This window comes from Cyprinodon tularosa, unplaced genomic scaffold (genome assembly GCF_016077235.1).
Source record: "Cyprinodon tularosa strain WSP-4 unplaced genomic scaffold, ASM1607723v1 ctg113, whole genome shotgun sequence".
In the NCBI taxonomy this organism is placed as follows: domain Eukaryota; kingdom Metazoa; phylum Chordata; class Actinopteri; order Cyprinodontiformes; family Cyprinodontidae; genus Cyprinodon; species Cyprinodon tularosa.
In genome coordinates, this window is record NW_024037926.1 from 613,284 (window position 1) to 633,065 (window position 19,782).

At 34.1% G+C, this 19,782-nt stretch overlaps 1 protein-coding gene across 7 annotated transcripts in view; it reads right to left on the minus strand.

Annotated features, from left to right (window-relative positions):
* Positions 1 to 19,782, minus strand: part of znf618 (zinc finger protein 618) — a 60,759-nt gene that overhangs the window by 12,284 nt on the left and 28,693 nt on the right. For 2 of the 7 annotated variants that reach the window (XM_038302034.1, XM_038301995.1), the window contains exons 5-12: positions 13,999 to 14,088; positions 12,900 to 12,980; positions 10,633 to 10,722; positions 9,952 to 10,056; positions 9,814 to 9,834; positions 7,924 to 8,001; positions 636 to 680; positions 177 to 254 (exon numbers count right to left, since the gene is read on the minus strand). In XM_038302034.1, the coding sequence (XP_038157962.1) occupies positions 177 to 254; positions 636 to 680; positions 7,924 to 8,001; positions 9,814 to 9,834; positions 9,952 to 10,056; positions 10,633 to 10,722; positions 12,900 to 12,980; positions 13,999 to 14,088 (588 nt within the window). Of the gene's footprint in view, positions 1 to 176; positions 255 to 635; positions 684 to 7,923; positions 8,002 to 9,813; positions 9,835 to 9,951; positions 10,057 to 10,632; positions 10,723 to 12,899; positions 12,981 to 13,998; positions 14,089 to 19,782 lie in introns of all 7 variants that reach the window. The other 5 variants (XM_038302013.1, XM_038301984.1, XM_038302005.1 and 2 more) reach the window with 4 other exon arrangements.

The window sequence follows — 19,782 nt, forward strand, 5'->3', positions numbered from 1 at the left end:
ACAACCCTCATACTAATCTTTCTTAGTACAATCTGCATTAATGTTGAGCACAACAACTCGAAAACCTACAGCTCAATTAAGAAGAGTATGTATAAAAAAATTGGCCAATGAGGCCTTGTGTAGATTATTTGTTTGTTTCTGTGTTAAGCTCAAGGCTTCTGTAGTCGTAAACTCACCAGCGTGCGACTGCATGTGCTCCAGGAGGTTGTTGTAGAACTGGAACTGGATGCCACAGGCACCACAAGTGTAGGGCCCTAAAAAGATCACAACGCCCAGAAGACTGTTGACTCTTTGTCATCAGAAATTTAAAAATACTGTGCATCTGTCAAGCTGGGTATTATTTTCCTGGATTTATCATGGATTGGTGAAGTTCTGTTCTAACATCATGTAGCCTTTTTTTTTATTTTATTTTTTTGGATGTATGCACTTTACTTTGATTCAAAGTATAGTAGCATCTCTTCAATTTGTGAATTGGGGGACTTTATTCCTAATAGTTTACTCTAAGGACAAAACACAGCAACATAAATCAACCTTTAAATCTCAACATAAAATGAAAAAAAAAAAGGAAAAATGCAGTAAATTAAACCTGAGGGAAAAAACAGCAGAATAGTTCAATTTTGAACACTAGAACTTACTTTGTGTTGTAGAGAAGGCAGTGGCCACCAGAGGGCTTGGAGTTCCTGCTGACAAGAGGGCATGGAAAGATTTAAAGGTACAGACACATTGGTGCAGCCCTTTTTGCATTACTCTTTACCTTCCTTTATTAAATCAGTATAACTCTAAATTCTCTGCTTTTTTTTATGTGAGAACAATTTCAAGGGGAATGATCTACAAGCAGGTGTATCAAATAACAGATTGGTATAAATGCTTTCTGGGACCAAAACTAAGTTCCAGTCTAATAAAACATGAAAAGGCCATCTTGAGATCCATCAAGCATTATGAGCATAGCTTTGATATATTGTAGCTACAGCCTGTGTAACCAGCTTTGATCTTAAGACCATAAAACTGCAGTAGCAACAGCCTATAATCATGATATCAAATATAACTTCCAAGTCCACACAATACTAATACTAATACAATACTAAGCTAATAATCTCCATCACTCTCTTTTAGTCTGGTCGCATTGGTTGATTAAATGACAACTTATATTTTATACAGTACATACATAAACAACAGAAAAAAAACGAAACAAAAATAAGAGCTCCTCTCAAAAGACTAGACTATTTCCTTTTTCTTTCTCTCGAAATGAACTTCCTGGAGTTTTTACCTGCAAGTATGTTTACAAGAAATTGAGACGTTATTAAATGACACTCTACATCATAATTAGAAATTGATTTTCAATGAAACCACGGACTATATAAGGCAGTTGTGCAAGCCATGAGTTGCTGGGATGATCTGCAAATCCCTGGAAATTTATTCCCAAAACAATAATTTCCATAATAATTGATGTTATGATTCAAGCTCCAAGGATTATTAATCATGTAGCATTAGGAACTATAAAATTATTTGCATTTAAAAATAGAAGAAATATAATGATTAAAACACCGTCCTCTTAGACAGTTCTTATCAATGGAAGAAAAACAGTGTCATTGGAATCTGCCTTTTTTTTTTTTAAACCGAATTTTAAACACTGAATTTTTTTAACACCGAATTTTAAACACTGAATTTCTTTAGACATTGAATTCCTTACACTCAATTTTTATCTGGTAAAAATTCACCAGAAAAAAATTCAGCTGCAAACGTGTTGACCTTTTGGTGAAATCCAGCCAAAGCAATCTACACTCGATAGAGTCGAGCAGCTTCTAGCCAATGAAATAAGCTCATCTGGTCACGTGACACAACGGCTGGGCTCAGCGCAGTGTTTAAAATTCATTGTTAAAAAAATTCTGTTGTTTAAAATTCGTTGTTAAAAAAATTCAGTGTTTAAAAAAAGGCAGATTCCAATGAGACTTTTTTTCTTCCATACTTATCCAATTTAAAAGGGGTCTAGAAAAACTATCAATCCCTCAGTGGGTTTTTTCTTTGAACTGACTGTCTTTTGTCTTTGTTTTTCACTTTTGCTTTGTGAGTTATGTTTTTGGACATCTCCACTGGAACTCCAGGTGGTTTCTCTTGCAGAGCTTTGCCACCAGTGTTTCATATGACATAAGTACACATTTTGGTTTCAGATCATCTAAAAGTAAGATTTGTAAGATAGCGTCACATCAACACTTAGAATACAGGCATATTTAATCTATTAAATAAGAATCCAAATAAGGGTGTTGTGTCAGATTAATAAGAACCTTTAAAAAGTTATTAGGATACTTTTCTTTAAAACTATACCAGATTCCATCCACTCTATATAAAATTATCTTTCTTTATGTCAAAATAATTGTACCAATTTATTGAATAGCTCCCTAGGAATTTAATTACATATTTCATTACATATTTGCAGAGGTGTCAAGTAACGGACTACAAATAGTTCATTACGGTACGTAAGTACACTTTTTAGGTATCTATACTTTACTCCATTACTCATTTTTATTCCTACTTCTGACTTCTACTCATTCCATTTTCACACAAGTATCTGTACTTTCTATTCCTTACATTTTTTAAACAAACGTTACTCGTTACTCTTGGTTTCGATTTAATGTTTTAAAATATTGATTTCACGTCATGTGCGCCATCAAATGCAGATCATTGGTGCCATCCACGTCTAGTGAAAACTAGTGTAATTGGATAAGTGATATAACGCAAACACTCATATGTTAGCTAAAGGAAATCATCAGAAGCAAGCAAGTGTTCTTCAAACTATAAACTTGAATTGTCTACCCCATGCTACAATGTTGGATTCAGAAAAAGATGTTGAAATATCTGAAAGGTCGTAAACAGGTGGGAGCGTATCGGGAGATGGAGACGGAGACCAACAAGACCTCCCTCATCCTTGGCCCTATCTCAAAGAATTTTCGAAATAGTTGAAAAATTTAGCTTTTAATTCATATAGTGGTATCTGGCTGTTTTTTTTTTAAAGGTTACTTTATACTTTTATACTTTAAGTCGTTTTTGGAGCACATACCTCTAAACTTTTACTTGAGTAAAGAGGTCAAGTTGATACTTCAAATTTTACCAGAGTATTTTTAAACTGCAGTATCTATACTTCTACTTAAGAAACAAATGTGTATACTTTTGATACCACTGCGTATTTGTTATTAGTTCTACATAAATTCTGTCTCTTTATTAATCATAGTTGGATGAACCTCTCAAGGTTTAAGTTACACATGTTTTGGTGAAGTCAGGCCCTTCAGTACAAACTGCTTAATAAGAGCAGGAATCTATAGGGGAGCTAAACATCATTTAAAAAAAAAAAGATCTTAGTGATTTCTATGCTTACATTTTTTTTTCTAATTTCCATTTAGTTTTACTAAAATATGTTTTAAATTAATCTAATCAGTTGTGAAGACATACGAAAATATTTATGCTGTTCCAAACAGCTTCTCAGTTGGCAGTATTTCAGTTTAGCTATCCCAGACCACATATTGGCACTTTGAACAAAAATAACAATTCTAGTCAGAAGTTTAAACAAACCCGTCATCTGCATGAAAGTAATAAAAACTTTAGGCTTTCAGTAATTTATCAGGACTTGCATTATTTTCTCTGGAGTTATGACAAATAAAGACAATAAATCAGGGACTTGTTCATCATTTCTTATGGAGTTTTCTCTAATCCAGACAGGAGCAGTAATACAAGCACAGATTCTAATATACTGATATAATATTTGCTTAATTAAAACAACAACATATTTAGAACTATTAGAACTGTTCAGAAAACCCCACCATGTTTTTTAAAGCAATGACATTCTCCTGATGTCAAATATATTTTAAAAGCATTAACATTTAATTCATCTTTGACAGCTTGTTGAGAGTTTTTCAAAATGACAGGATCCTCAGTATAGCATGCAACTGTATGCCCATCTTAAACAAACCTGATAAAATGCAAAAATTATTTATCTGATAAGCTTTTCTGATTGGATTAGGAAAGGAATTAAATTCTTGGAACATTTATTCGAAGGATACAACTTTATCCCATTTTCACAGTATGGGATTTAAGAAAAACAAATTTTTTAGAACATAAACAGATCAAGTCTATAATAAAAGACAGATTTTAACTAAGCAGGTTTACAAAAGCAACCAAATGTAAAGGATTTTCTAAACCTCTAATCCTCCAAAATTACTGCTCAAAATATATTGAGGAGATTGCCCAAAATAGAATAGTTAATATCTCTTTCCCCTGGAAAATGACAGAATGATTTATAAGCTAGCCTTGATCAAAATTCCTGGTCTAGAAATGTTAAATTAAAACAAATTTAATCACTGTATTAGTTGGGGGAGTGTATGGTCATTCAAGGGTCTGTGTCGGTTGACACTACTCAAAAGCAACAGTAATTTCTTTCTAGTTTTTCCTATAATGTGTTCATAGTGATGATATTTTTGAGCTAACTCAAGGAGTTTCTCTAGATATTTACATGTGCGAATCCTCGCCAGCAGTAGCTGTTGCTCGCTGGCCATGTTTCCACACGGATCCGTCCATGTCGTTACAAATTTTCCCAAGGGCTCCAAAATTCTGTCCACATGGGGGACATGCAGAGAAGTGTGGCGCCCAAAATGGCATAATGTGGCCGTGTGGAACTTGAGGATGCGTCAAGCATACACCAAGCTTTAGGGTGGGAGAGGTGGGGGCACATCTACCCTCCCCCATTTTAAATACATAGTAGTTAAACAGGTAACAAAACTACATCTCAGCAGGAAGGGGGGTAGCATGGGGTCTTTCATATCTCTCTACTCTCTGTTCCACCTGTGGGGCGGAAAAGGGGGCTGCACCCTTGAGGTCAGTGAGAGAGCTGCATGGGGTTTCTTGCTCTACAGCCTTTGGTTCCCATCCTTTGGCTTGAAGGTGTTGTTTGTCTGCCGGGATCGGGATGCTGGTTCCAAGCATTTGGGGGTTTAGGTTGTGGGAGGGTTTGGCAGGTGGGATACGGCATCTGTGCACACATGCCTCTCAGCTTGTGGTGTGGGTCTGCCTGGCTGCCTGCCTTTACGCTGTGTGCGGCCTGTGCCTGGAGTCAGGTGGGGTTACACCGGGGCATGTCTGGCATCTAGGCTTGGGTGGCTGGCATGCAATACTTGGCCTAGGGGGGCTGGCGCCATAATTATGATTGCCTGGTGGTAATGTGTACAAGATGTCCATATGGGTTAAGGGACCTGGACCAGCTGGGAGTGCCTGGGGTCAGGGTGGGCCATTTTGGAGGGTGGCTACCTGCTCTGACATTACTGGGAGAGTGTGCGGCCAATGGTGGTTGGCGTGGAGCGGCTATGGCTGGTACCGTGGGGGAGGTGTCCCTCCTAGCGGTAGTGATTGTGGCTAAACCTGGACTACATTTGGATTATTCTCCCTTGGATGGCATCCGATACTTGACCCTTTTATTTGAGAGCTGAAGTGCCTGCTCCCTTCCCACACTCCAGGATCTATGTTTTTTTTATTTTTTTTATTTTATTTTAACTGTTGTTCTTGTGTGTGTATATTTCCAAAAGATGCAATGAGGAAAAGCTGAGGGATCGCTCTGAGGCGGTAGAGATTTTCTGCCAGTTTATCCTTAGTGCTCTAATAATAATAGTAATCTAATAATCATTAATATATACGGATGTGACATGCTGGTTCTCTGGTCCACATGCTGAGACTGCACTGGATAGCTAAACTGAAAACCATCCATTTACATATTGGTACCACAAGAAATTTTTTTTTTTACTTTTTATAAAATCCCACAATTTGTTTTAAAGGGTTTTTATGCATTCCCTTAAAAAATGTCTATAGCGTAAACACCCTTTCAATATGTGTGCTGTTTAGAATGATTTTTGTTGCATCTAAATGTCCCATTAAATAAATAAAAATCAGATGTTTTTTTCTGTGTGTGTTATTTTGGGGGTAGGGTGTGGGGGGGCTGAATTAATCCACTTTCATTAATATTAATCGCGTGATATTTTTTTCCCTAACTACTTTGTTTCCATGGCTGTTATTGATTTTTCATTTTCTCTAAATTCCCAAAACGTCAATCAAAATGAGACATGTTTTGGAGTTTTTACGTTTTTTTTTTTTTTTTTAGAGAGGGGTGGTTAATCCACATTCATTTATCTATTAATCAAGCAACTATCAAAGATTTTTACAGTACACTACTTCTACAGCTGTTTAGCAGTATATTACTAATGAACAACAATGTTAAAGGAGAAGTTCGATTTTTAACACTTTTAGCCCATTTTCTGTAGTGTCCAGGATGAAATCGAATGATCGACACCAAAATTTTGACAATTGGTCCTGTCTCTGCTTTTTGGCTCATTTAGAATCCACCCCTGGCTGCTTTAGAATGGCTTCCATAGAGCATGTCCGATAATGTCCTTAAAACAACCTTAAACGTTCTTTTTTTTTTAAATATGCTACTCACAGGGTCGTCAGCGCTGTTCAATGACGTTCCAAAAAAAGTTTCGTAAAGAAAAAACGTTCCTGTAGTGTTTTATTTAGCATTTTGTAAATCCCATTGAGTTCTGTTGGAATAGTCAATATTCCCCTGCCACCGGAAACGGAAATGGGGCCTGTTTACACAGTTGTAGTCTTTTCGCTTTACTCTGTGTACTCCGACGTCGAGAATCAAGAATCCACCTTTCGTATTCCATTTTCAGAGTTTTTTAAAGTGTTTAACAGAGACGTTAGCACCTCGAAAGAAAATGTGCAGTCTATACTTCAGTGCTACCAGATAAAGAAATATAAATTAGCTCCACCAATTCCGCCAAAAAAAAAGGAGTCAAAGATTTAGTTATCTGAGCCCAAATGCTGGTTGGTGGCTAGGGATAGCATGTGGTCAGTGAGTGCAGAATAATATTTGACCAAATATTAGAGGAGGTGCAGGTATTTATTTGGTGCCTTTATTTTTTCTCTGTGTGGATAAGAAAAAATTCTAATAGAAATTTAAACGAGCATCATTACCTTGTTTTTTTGCACACTGGAAAAAAAGATGAAATCTATCTTTATATAGTTCAATAAGACCAGAATCCACATGGTATTAATATCAATGATAAATCTATGTTAACTTCTCACTAAAACATTTTCTCTAAACCAGTACAACTCTAGTTCGAACTTTCCCCCACTGAATAGAGGTTTAAGTGGAAAACATGAAAAGAGTTGCAACTATCATTGACATACAATCCCCATATCAAGGAAAAGTATTATATAAACAATAAAACTGAGCAGTTTTCCTAAGCCCAAAGCACTAACCAAGGGTGTTGTTAAAATAGGTAACGATGTAACAGAGTGGTGAAACACACCCTGGTCCAAGTTATTTTTAAACATGTGGTTAGCATCTATTTTAAAAACAGTAAATATTTAAAAATAACATTTCTCAGACTTAAGACTGGATGCTGTCTTTGTACTATTTTAAAATGAATGCACACTTGAAATGTTTTGCACATGCATTGTTCTGTTTTATCATACACTGCTCTCCAGCAGCTTTTTTTTTTAACCACAAGAAGGGTGCACTAATATCTTGTTGAAAATGTGGGACACTGTAAAGTAGCTGTTTATTAAAGAAAGTGTAATTTCAAAATGGTCTCTAGTTTTATGATAAGTGTGGAGAAGAATAATAATATTTTCACCACTCAGAGCTGAGTGTTATATAGTATCAAATGATGCAGGGTAGGTCACTTAAACCTATATACACCGCCTCTATTCCAATTTTCTGTCCAGCAATGAGTAGCAAAACAATACATCCTGAGAGCATGTGAAGCAGACAGCAAGAAATATCTGTTAAGTAGAACATAAAATACCTCTTCCACTTTCATTAGAAATAATACAATTCTACAAACTGTAATAATTGCGTTAAACAACAGACTGAGTGCTTACCACTTGAGTTCTGCGAACTGTTTGTATCAACCAAGCTCGTCTGAATCGCACCCTCTAATTTCCGCCTAAATGGGCTGTCTGTAAGGAAAAAACAAAATAAAAGAAAAAGCAGAAACAATATGTGACTTTCTCAACATAAAAAATAAAAAGGAAAAACTCAAATATACACAACCATTAGGTTGATGCAAAATTAATGGCATGCAGTGTACATTCAATTTTAATCTACGGCATTAAAATCAATCATTCTGACAGCCCTGAATAAGGATTTAAATGGTCATATTACATTTAAATATGGCTTTAATTCTGCCTATTCGTTTCATCTTTTTGACCCACTTCTACAATGCGAGTGTGTGCCGTGCTTTAAATAGGCTGAGTGCTTCTTAGCAGAACGATGGGTTGGGGAGGTGGGGGATGGTGTGGGACGACGGGAAAGGCTAAAAAAAATTGCACCATTTGAGAAATTGTCAGTTTTTGCTAATCGAAAAAAAAAAAAGAGGAGTGCTGATTTTTTTATTCAACTATCTTTTATGCTACAGCCTTTTTATACATTCTGTTTACAAGTATAATGCAATATTAAAATTAAACAAAATACCTTAACTGCCTGTTTATGTATGTCCAGTTATTTAATAAATACATTTTACAAGAGCACAGTGGGCTATTTTATTCAGCTAAGGTTGTTTATAACCCCAGTAAAATATATTACAATTAGGAACATGCCAATAGCAATTGCATCACGTTTCTGCCAGTTTTAAATGGTGCAGGTCAATTCCAATTCCACAAAAAGCTCAGCTAAAAACTCCCTCAGTATCTTCTCATGGCTCATCTATATTCTGTCAGAGGAAAAGCACATTTTAAATAATAAATATATTAAAATCATAACCTATTTTTGTAAGAATAGCCTGACAATTTGTTTTAAAAGCCATCCACTTTATTTATTTTATTAAATCAGAGTTTAACTTAACAGGGAAGACTAGTTCACCCTTTACAATTATGTATATTTACAACTTTCTTTACTGTTCCTGCAAAACTGGGCAGCACAACATGTTGGCATATAAATAACAAAACAAAAAGCAAAATTAAACTTCTCTCTTGTGAATGCTAATAAAACTATATATAAATCACAGCACCACTTTATATTTCAATATGCTTACAATGTAGGTTACTTCTTCCTTTAATACCATTTTAAAAAATATGATGAGAATGAGTGTTTTAATGCTTGTACTTAAAGCAGGATTTACTTTCTGTTTTCATGCATTTCTAAATTCTTGCTTTGTTTTTATTTAATTTCTTCCTCTATATTGATACTTGTTTTGAGTTGGAAGACAAGCACTGATTAGACCTAAATAAATCACACATCACCAATGTAGGGGAGTGGTGGCCTCGTGGTTAGGGTGTAGGGCATGGAATCCTAAAGTTGTGAGTTTGAAACCCACTCCCACAGACTGCCACTCTGGCTCTCTGAGCAAGACCCATAACCACTGATTGCTCCCCCGGGCTCTGCACAGGGACAGCCCACTGCTCCCCAAAGGGGAAGGGTTAAATGCAGAGAGTTCATTTCTCCATTTGAGATCAATAAAGTTAAATTTATTTACGTATTATTTATACTATGAATTATATCGAGAGTGGCCCCATTACATGCTTTTTTATACATCATAAACTGAGAAAAATAATCAAGTGGAAATTTATGTTCCCCAGGTATGAAGGATTCAATGATTTTTATATCGCTTGATGCCACAACTTGACTTATCAAAACTTACATGACAGTTATATTTTTTGAAAGTCAAAATATGCTTTACAAAGATAATAAAGTCATAATGATTTTCTCTGTGTACTGGCATTCCGTTAATATTTCACGTGTGACATTAGATAAACAAACAAAACAAAACTTACTGCTCAAAGCTTTGCTCAGACCTATATTTCACAAAGGAAAAAGATAACGCACAGATTTCAGTCACCGTCCACAAACAGCACAACATGTAAATTCACATGACAATAAACAAAATGTATGGAAAATAAAGCCAGACTTACTTTTTATTTTACTAGCTTGGCTGTGGGTAAATTTACTCATGTCTAGAGTTCCACATTCCTGCGCCCGTGAGGTCTTCAAATCGAATGAGCCTTTAACAAAAGAATCTGAGGGTCATATAAAGTAAAACTTTAGGATATATGATATTACTCCTGTCATAGATTATTTTTTAGCAAAGTCATACCATTGCAATCCAAGAATCAATTACATTCTGGCTCTGACAAGTCCAACTGTAGCATTTAAACTAACTTCACTGGTACTCAGAACTATTTTGGTATAAATTATTTGCAACTGCAAGATAAACAAGTAATCCATCAACTGTATTGCTAACAAGTACAAATAGCCCAAACCATAAGATGTTTAAGTACACTGACTTTTGTTGCAGAGGATCTTAAAAGAGAAGTAGAGGGGGAAACATTTTGAGAATCATTAAATAAACAATGTTTGTTACTTGTACTGTCTATCTATATTAAACATTTTTTATAAAGATTCCTTCACAAATTCAATTTGAGGCCTGAAACTGATTTATATTGAAGGATTATATTCATTTGATAAGTCAAAACCAGTTTTTAATTGTAACTGAGCATGTCAACATTGTCTTTTTGTGTACTTGATCTGTACAACAAAGAAGACAATTTTATTTATTAGAAGATTTTTGGACAGCTACAATTTAAAAGACTCACCCAATGGTGTATGAAGAGCAACGTGTTCCTGGTACGGGTTGAAGTATTTGTATTGCTTTCCACAGAACTCGCAAACATAGCTCCCAGTTTCTGGAGATGCAAATACACACAATTATTTACCATGATGGATTATGAAACAGTTATTTGATTTAGAGGTGGAAAAGAAGAGGCAAAACTAATGATAAATAAGAAGCTTTGTGATATTGTTTGCCTAACTGACTTTTGTGTTTAGCAGTGTTTTACCAACAGTGCTGTAAGCAGCTGTTTTCTTTATGAAGAAATATGTATATCTGAGTGTGCAGGTAACATAAGGCGAACAACTAAGGATCGGTTACCGAAGTAGATAAAAAATCTGACATTATGTTATAAATTAACTGCCTTTCATTCATCATCTGTTTATCCCAACCAGCCAAACCCTCCACTGGAGCGCCTTTGAAAACACATTTAGATCTGTTTATTTCATCTTGAGAGTCCTTCTAATGGTCTAAATTAGGAGGACAACTTATTGTAATTTTGTTTATCTAAGTTCAACTTTATCAATATAAAAGATTATAAACGGCGCAACTGCTAGAGTTCAGATGAGGATGGTACATGGTCATGTTGTGATCTGGCCACTTCTTCACAGGTCATAACAGTGTCTGACATCATACAGGTGCATCTAATTTAATTAACATATCCTCCAGGGCTGAAACAATCAGAATAACTGTGGCTAATTGATTATTGAAATAATAGTCAAATAATTTAGTAATCGATTAATCGTTAACTGGAGTATAGAAACTCTGAAACATGTCTTTAGCTGACAGAGAAACCCCCTTTGAACAGCAATTATACCAAAATTGTAAAAAAAAAAAAATATATATATATATATATGTTCACATTTTGCATTTAAGATTAAAAAACAACAACTGTTTTCTTCTGTCAATATCCTCCATACGGAACTCTTGAAGTGGAAAAGTTCTAGTTTCACCTGGTTTAATTTAATAAAGGTTCTTATAAGAACCTGTTGCAATCGGATTATTAATCAAAAAATAAAAAATAATTGACTGATCAATCAATTCAGAATTCTTTCAAGTTTCTGATTCATGTGTATTGGGCTACTTTCAGATATCTAAAGTAACATTCTTCCTATATAAAATAAACATTCTTCTTTTCTAAAAATTAATTCTGATGAGAATTATTTCTAATTTCAGAACTCCACAACAGAGTTACTGCTAGTCATAATGACAATTTCAGATATCAAAAATGAATATAACATTATGGATATCAGTGCTTCACAAAGGATTTTAGGAGACGGCGGTGGGAGAGTCTCTGACCCTTGGGGGTTTTCATGTGTACACATTTTCAAGCTTAGGTTATCCCACTTAAAGGGGAACGCCGTTTTTTTTTGTTTTGTTTTTTTACATTGGGCCCTTGATTTTACGTTATTACATTATGTTTTACTCACCCATATGAGTTTTGTGTCATTTGGAGCTGTTCTGAATATATTCAGTTAGGTTATATCCAAGTAACGTCTTCCTATAAGCAATGAGTTGAAGGCACAAACTAAACTATTCATAATGTATTCTTATGGTACGCCAGCATTCATAACATGTAGGCGAATTACTGTCCCCAAGACATCCGCAGTTATATTTTTTATATTTATATTTTTTTTAAACCAAGCGGAGTGTGTATGACGTCATCTGCATTGCATTTGACACATCTTAAATATATATTCAGTCAAGCTAATACATGTCAAAATGGCCAATTTAAATTTTTTATGATTTTAAGGTAACTTAAAATGTATTCTTACTAGTACAGTTATATATTTTTACATCCTGAAATGTAATTTTTGCTGGCAAAAATGTAATTTATGATATCTATATGTACAGTTCTGACTAGCAGGAATATAGTTTTGACCGGGAAGAATCTTATTTTAGAGATCTACAAATGGAACAAAAGAGAGGACAGCACTTCTAATGAATGTCAAAACGGCCCTTCCTTTTTACAATCACATTGAAAATGTATTATGATTTCAATAGTTCAAGTATTTAATTAAAAAAGTGAAAGTCACATACAAATGTATTTCACTCAGTGATGTATTACAAGAAATTGCAACTTTTTTGACAATTATGGCACAGAGGTGATGAAAAAACCTACATTACTGAGGTCTATGATTGTTTTCGAAAGTGGTTAGGACTCTTTGCTGTGTTTGGCAGAAAATCAGGAAAAAAATAAATATATATTTTGAAAATCACAACAGCCTAAATTCATACACAATTCAGTCTTACTTGGTCCAATTTTCTGATAGGGCTCAACTGGCTCCTCCTCTTTAAGGCCATCAACAGGTAGTACCACCTGTTCATATGGATCTGAGAGAGACAGGAACATAAGTCATCTTAACAGACACCTTTTTTTTTTTTATCCGATTTATCTTTTAAACTCAATTTTGTAGAACACAATTACTTAGTAACTATTATTTCCTTTTTATAAAATGCTTCCCTGGTGAGTCTCTTGTTTCAGGTTTCAGATTGTTGATGCTATTAATTAAATTACAGAATGCAACAATAATTATACTGTTGTATATACAATACGATATACAATACATTGTCTAATAAGAGACAAATAATAAAGAAGAACTAGAGAGTCACTGAAAAAAGAAAACCAGCCATTTCAAATGTAACATTTAGATCATGCATTTTAAAATCTAACGTTTACATCTTCAGATGTAAGCAGCTTTCTCATTGGTAAGACTGTTGACAGTTGAATAATAACTCTACACAGAAGACTAGCTGTGATTGGTTTAATTGTGTTTTCTGTGTCCTCGAAGACCAGAAGGGTTATGGAAATGTTAAATTAAGTGGGTAAAGCAAAATGAAAATGCAATTTGAAATTGGATTTGAAAATGCAAGTGGAAAAATAAAATGGAATAACCTTTTTAAATGTGTGATTAGGGAAGGTATTCCTAATCAGATTTATTCATATTTGGTTTTTAAATTTCCATTTAGACATAGGATTTGAAAAAACATTTTTAAATTCCAGTGTTCAATAATGAATTAATAAATGCAATTTATTAGTTCAACTTAAAATGTGCAATTAGAAAATGCTTTTAGATTTCAAACTGCATGTTTTAAATTACATTTCAAATGGCTGGTTTTCTTTTTCAGTGGCTACTCCATAAAATACAGAGTTAATTTTTCACTTCCGCAATAAACTTTAAAACAAACATGTGGGGAAAATATTTAATCAGGTTTTTGGCAAAATGCCAAGACAGAGTTTCCAATATCACGAATAAACCACGAGCAGAGAGACACTAGAAACATCCTACTGTTTTTAAGGTCAAAATCATTATTTAAAATACAAAAAAAATGTATATATCTTTTATGTTACCATCCACTGCATGCAAGTCACGATGCTCCTGGAAACAGCTGTAGTATTTATACTTCTTGCCACAGATGTCACAAGAGTAACGGAAGCTACCTGGAAATGAACAAAGATAAACAGTTTTTGTTTTATTCACTTAAAATGAAACGATAAAAGATTTCAGTTGCTCTACTATTTACATTTGAGAGATGAAAAGCAACAAAGAATGTATAATGGGTCAATAATCACCAGCTGACAGCAACGGATATGTTTCCTGCATTTTAAATATAAGAAAACAGGAATGTTAAATAGAGCCTTATGCAATGAAGGTGCAACCCGTCTAAAAAGAACCTGACCACAGGGCGGCATTCAGTAAAGCACTTTTGATCTCTCCTCACAAGTAGTTCACAAATCAGTCTTGGAACCATAAGAAATGATTTATGCTCTGCTTTTAGCCTTCTAGTGGAGAAAAATGCATGTATCACAGAGTGTAAATTAAATAATACAGACAGAGAATGATCAAATGGAACCCATTGAGATGAATCAATAAACATTTCCCACCCCCCAAAAAAAACAAAGTTAAAAGAAAAATCTCCATGACATGCATAAATCGCTTTATATGAAAGTGAGAACCAGACAAATGTAACACATTGTATTTTAGTCCCACAAAATCATCAGATCTCATAGAATTTTAGGTGTCATAAAATCCTGATGAGTTTCTAAAAAAAAAGGTTGAAATAGATGAAAAAGCAAAACTGTATTTGAAGAAACATATATAAGTTAATAAATGGTCTATAAGGTAAAATTAAAACACTGGAATAAGAGAAGTACAAACAGCTGTGATTTGAACTGCCAACCCAAAGCAGGCAGATTCAAATAGAAAAACTCAGAGCAACATTAAGATAAAATCTGTTTAACTACATCTCTTCAACAGGCAGAGGTTTATTCTTCTCTTGATAATTAAATATCAGACTAATGTTTCCCTTGGAAACAGGTCCACCAAGACTTATGTAACTTAACAACTAGGCAACAGACTCAAAATCTATTTCAGTTATTCTTGTACTGTTAAAATCGTCCTGACTAACATATAAAATTTTGTTTGAAATGTATTCACAGATCTTACTCAATTCCACATTTGTTTTTAAAGAGTATAAAAAAAATGCCCTGATAGAGACAGCAGTTTTATATCAAAGAGAAAATTAAGAAATTATGAAAGTATGTCATTAATTTATCTCATTTTAAAATATTTAAGTTAAGGGAATTTGAAAAATTCGAGAGCTTTTTATGGACTGAAAAAAAAGTTTTAGTTTTTTTTTACTTTTTAACCTTCCAGTATCTGATTATGTCCAATAAAAGGAAAATTGATGTTTGGCCGACTGGTTAAGTCAAATATATATAATTAAAAATATACATACCTCAGCAGACAGTAAAAAGAAATCTAATCATAAAAAACACCTTATTATTTATCTTTGAAAAATATATATATAAAAAAGAAAAACAGGTTTTCAAAATTGAGTTTAAGTATTTCATTACCAGAGTGTATATCTGGAGAAAAAGTGACACAAAGGGTGAACAGATTGTTAACATAGTTAAATTAAAATAATTCTTTTCCACACAATAAATTTTGAGCTGCACAAAAACAGCTCAAATTAATGTTAGAGCTCTCAACTAACGCCCCAAGGTTTTAATATCACCCTACCCAATAGCATGAATAAAGCTTGGGCATTTTCCACAAATTTGATGATTTCTCGGCTTTATTCGGCCTAATTAAAGCTCAAATAAGACAGCCCCAGGCACAGGTGCGGACAAATTCATAGTAAATCAATTACAGGGTAAACAGCAAAGATAATTGGTTATGAAAGCATGATCCCTCTGGATGGGGTTCTCCTAGTTATCTCTGTAAAGTAAAAGTAACAACACAATAAACACAGCTTTATAGAAAAATGTAATCTAACTTAACCTAATCTTACATGTAAACCCAAAGGGGTTTATTTAGCATCCTACTTTATTTTGTCATTTTCAAGCATGAAAAAAAATACAGAAATCTCTGTAGTGTTGACAATCAGCAACCCCAGCCACTAATGTACAGACATGATACATTGGCGTCTCCCTTTGTTCTCTACCCACTCACACACACAATCAATACATCATCACCAGAAACGGCAGCTAATTCGATCAAGTGGAGTTTGTAGCTGACAATTTGTTTCGGTCCCTCCGGTAAACAGCAGAATAAACAATGCACGCCACAACTGACAGGAATGCAAATGCCATTGTAAGAACCATTGTGGTATTTTGTAATGCAAATACCACAAACAAACAGTTCAATTTGTAAAAATTTCAGTTCTCTTGCTTGGAAGCCTTTTCCTCCTGAATAATTTATGGTTTTTTTTTTTTTATTCCATTTTGCCAAATCCAAAAATATTATCCTTGCTGAACTGCAGCCTGCTCATACGGCTCTCTCTGAAACACACAACCTAATATAAAATACAGAGAATAAGATAATTTTTCTTGTTTTCAAAAAGCTTTAAGCCTAGGTTATTGTTCAAAATAAAGATTTAATTGATCAAATATGAATAAGATGAAGATAGTTAAGAAAAACAAGTATCAGCAAAGATAAACAGAACATAACACAAGGACTTATTAAATAAATACATTTTCTATTAGTGTTTCATTATTAAAATACAGATTAATTTAAGAGGTCACTGTCCCTGAAATCGGAGTGACATGTTTTATGAATTGGTTGATAGGGCTGGGCAATAAATAAATTAATTTCATTTTTGTTTCTGATTATTATATTCATTTTTGGAAAAATAATGATGTTTTTCACCAACCACTCCTTGGATCATCAGTTCATTGCTTTTATTTTTAGATATGTACTTATAACTGATAAACTGTCTCACTGTGTAACATCACAACCTGTAAAAATTTTGTGTGTTTTATTATCATTGTTTATTCTGAAACCTGGTTATTTTAAAAGCAGGTTTCAAACCTTTTTTTTTTGTGAAGTTTTTTTGCCCTTTAAACTAAAGTCACCTCATAGAGGGCATAACTGAAATCAAAGCTAGTTTTTGAAAGTAATGGATGCCATTTGTTTTTTTTTTTGTTATGAAGCCCAAGAGAGGAAAAACAAATCGATTAATCAGATTTGGTTAGAAGAAAGTCAGAGGTTACATTTTTAAGCCACATGGCCCTGGCCTAGAGGTGAAGGTTAGTGATGTAATCAAATATCTTAAAGATTTAACTGATAACTTGCTGTGGCTAAACAAAAAAAATCTGTTTTTTTTTATTTTTTTGTTTCAGTTTGTAAAAAATAACATTTTTGATATACCAAAAGAAGAAGAAAAAACTTGGTCAATGATAGAGAGCCATTACAGCAGCATCTTGGGTTGAGAAAACTGATTTTGGCTCTTGTATTATTAGGAATTTCCCTTTAAGGTCATCGGTTGGCGGACAGTATAATATTTAATATAAAAAACTGAGCAATATTTCTTTACTGAGCTTCTTTTCGAAAAGTGTATTTACTTTTATAAAAAGAAGAAAAAATACTTTTTGTGTTTACAAATTAACCTGGAATCATCTAAAATGTTATCTTAATGGTACACTCTGTTAGTTTGAGAGTTTTAAATATTCCAGCCTTTTCAATGATAAGAAACTATTTGAACTTTACCTGAAGGACATAAAAATAGTTTAAAAAAGTGTGTATTACATCTTTACTGAACTGGTGATAAAATTTGCAGCTGATGTTGATTTCTATTCATATCTGTTCATTTTATGAAATGATAGTAATTTACAGACATGCTGGAGCAGACAGTTAACAGCTGCAGTCAATGGTTCAAGCTATCATTAGCTTTTAAACTCTATGAAGCATTATGCCAGTCATAATGAAGTTTACAGCTGAGAATGACATGATAATTAACTTCTTAATTTATTTATTTCAATGGGTAATCAGGCTCAACCAACAGTTTGTTTTTGATTACCACTGGCTGAATTGAGTTCAGAAAGAATTGTCTCTGCTTTGTCTACAGTTTTTAAAATACAACTTTTCTGCCATCAGCAGTTTTCAACACTCGGCAAGCTTCTGTGTTTTGATTTTGATTTGAGACGAGGCAAGTTGCATAGATAAACCCTCAGTCTGCTCACAGATTTGGGTTATTCTTTACAAATATCCCTGTAAAGGTAATATAAGGTCTTATTCTTAAGGGTTAAAGTATTAGGAAGCAACACAACCAAAAGTGCTTTACAGCATGCTCTATACTCCTAAGAATTTAATTAAATCTATAGTGGAGGATGTTCTTTTTCTGGGTGGATTATCAAAACAAGTGGTCTTCCTAATTGTGAATCATTCTGATGATATGTTTAATGTAAGCCCATCCTACGTGCTGGTCACCATTTTCACCTAATCCTATGCTGAGAAAATTACCTCCCCTCTCATCCACTGATGAGACAATGGATTGAAATATAAACGAAAAGGCAACTATTAAACATATTCTTTATGATTTCATATTTCTTATGCATGGATGCTCTAAAATTTAGATTTTTGGTGGACAACAAATTCAAATGAATATGATATTAACTTGTATGGAGACACATTTTAGTCGATATGCTACAGTGTCCGATGAATATATTCTCTGCTCAGTGGATTGGCATTTCCCGCTTCTTCTATCAACACCATTCTATATTATTTCTGACAAAACATTAGGAATATGTTTAAAAGTTCCCTTTTTCATACATATTTCAATCTGTTTTCTCATCAATGTGCGAGAGTTTAGGGCAATGCAAGCTCCTTTGACAGGTGAGGTAATTCACGGCAGGCAGGTATTTATCTGTCTCGGTATTTATCTGTCCACCAAAACTCAATTTTAGGGCATTCCTGCATAAGAAATATGAAAATATTAAAGCTGAAGTCTGTAAGTTTTTAAAAATCACTTTTTTGTCATATTGGCTAAAACTGTCCCTATGCCCAGACAGCAGTACATGTGATATGTAACCTGTGAAAAAAAACTGCTTCAATTGGTCCCGCATACTGCCTGTATTTCAATCTGGAAAGAATATTTCGGGACGAGTCAAAACAACCAATCACAGCCAGAGGAGCGTCTGATGGAGTGTCAATCACAGCTCACACACGCTGAATCCCCCCCCCAGGTTGAGCGATGCAACCCAGCAACTTTAAAACAGAGCATGCAAGAGGAGAAATGGGCTTGTGCACGCTCTTGCATGTGTTTAGGAGACGTTACCTCTCGGTAGGGGGTACAGGCTTGTGCATTTTTATTTTTATTTTTTAAGTGGAGAGGGTGGGCGAAAAATGTTCTCCATCCAGTCTCAGTGGCCTAAAAATTATTAGTCACAAATTAAGTGTTGGTATTCAGCTTGTACTCCTCATAAGCTACCAAAATGTTCTGCCTCCATTACACTTTTATCTTTTCTTACACTATAGAAAGTCTACACTGATGTCTTCAGTTTGTCTGCATATTCACCTAGAAAGCACACAGTAGGTAGATGTATAAATAACTCACAAGTACTACTCTGAAGCACAAGTATTTTTAGTCCTAATCAAACTTTGAATGTGACATTAAGGGGCCTGGTAAAAATGGGTCTTATAAACCGGCATTCATCATCTTGAACCTAACTTTTTCTCTTTATTACATATTTACACTGCATAAAGATTCCCACAATCACTTGCATAGATTCCACATAGTTATGGACCCACATCTCTCTATAAGCTTGCATAGTTTCCATTATCTTCCCATTAAGTTCCCATTTACTAAAATATATATATATGTATATATATATATATATATATATATATATATA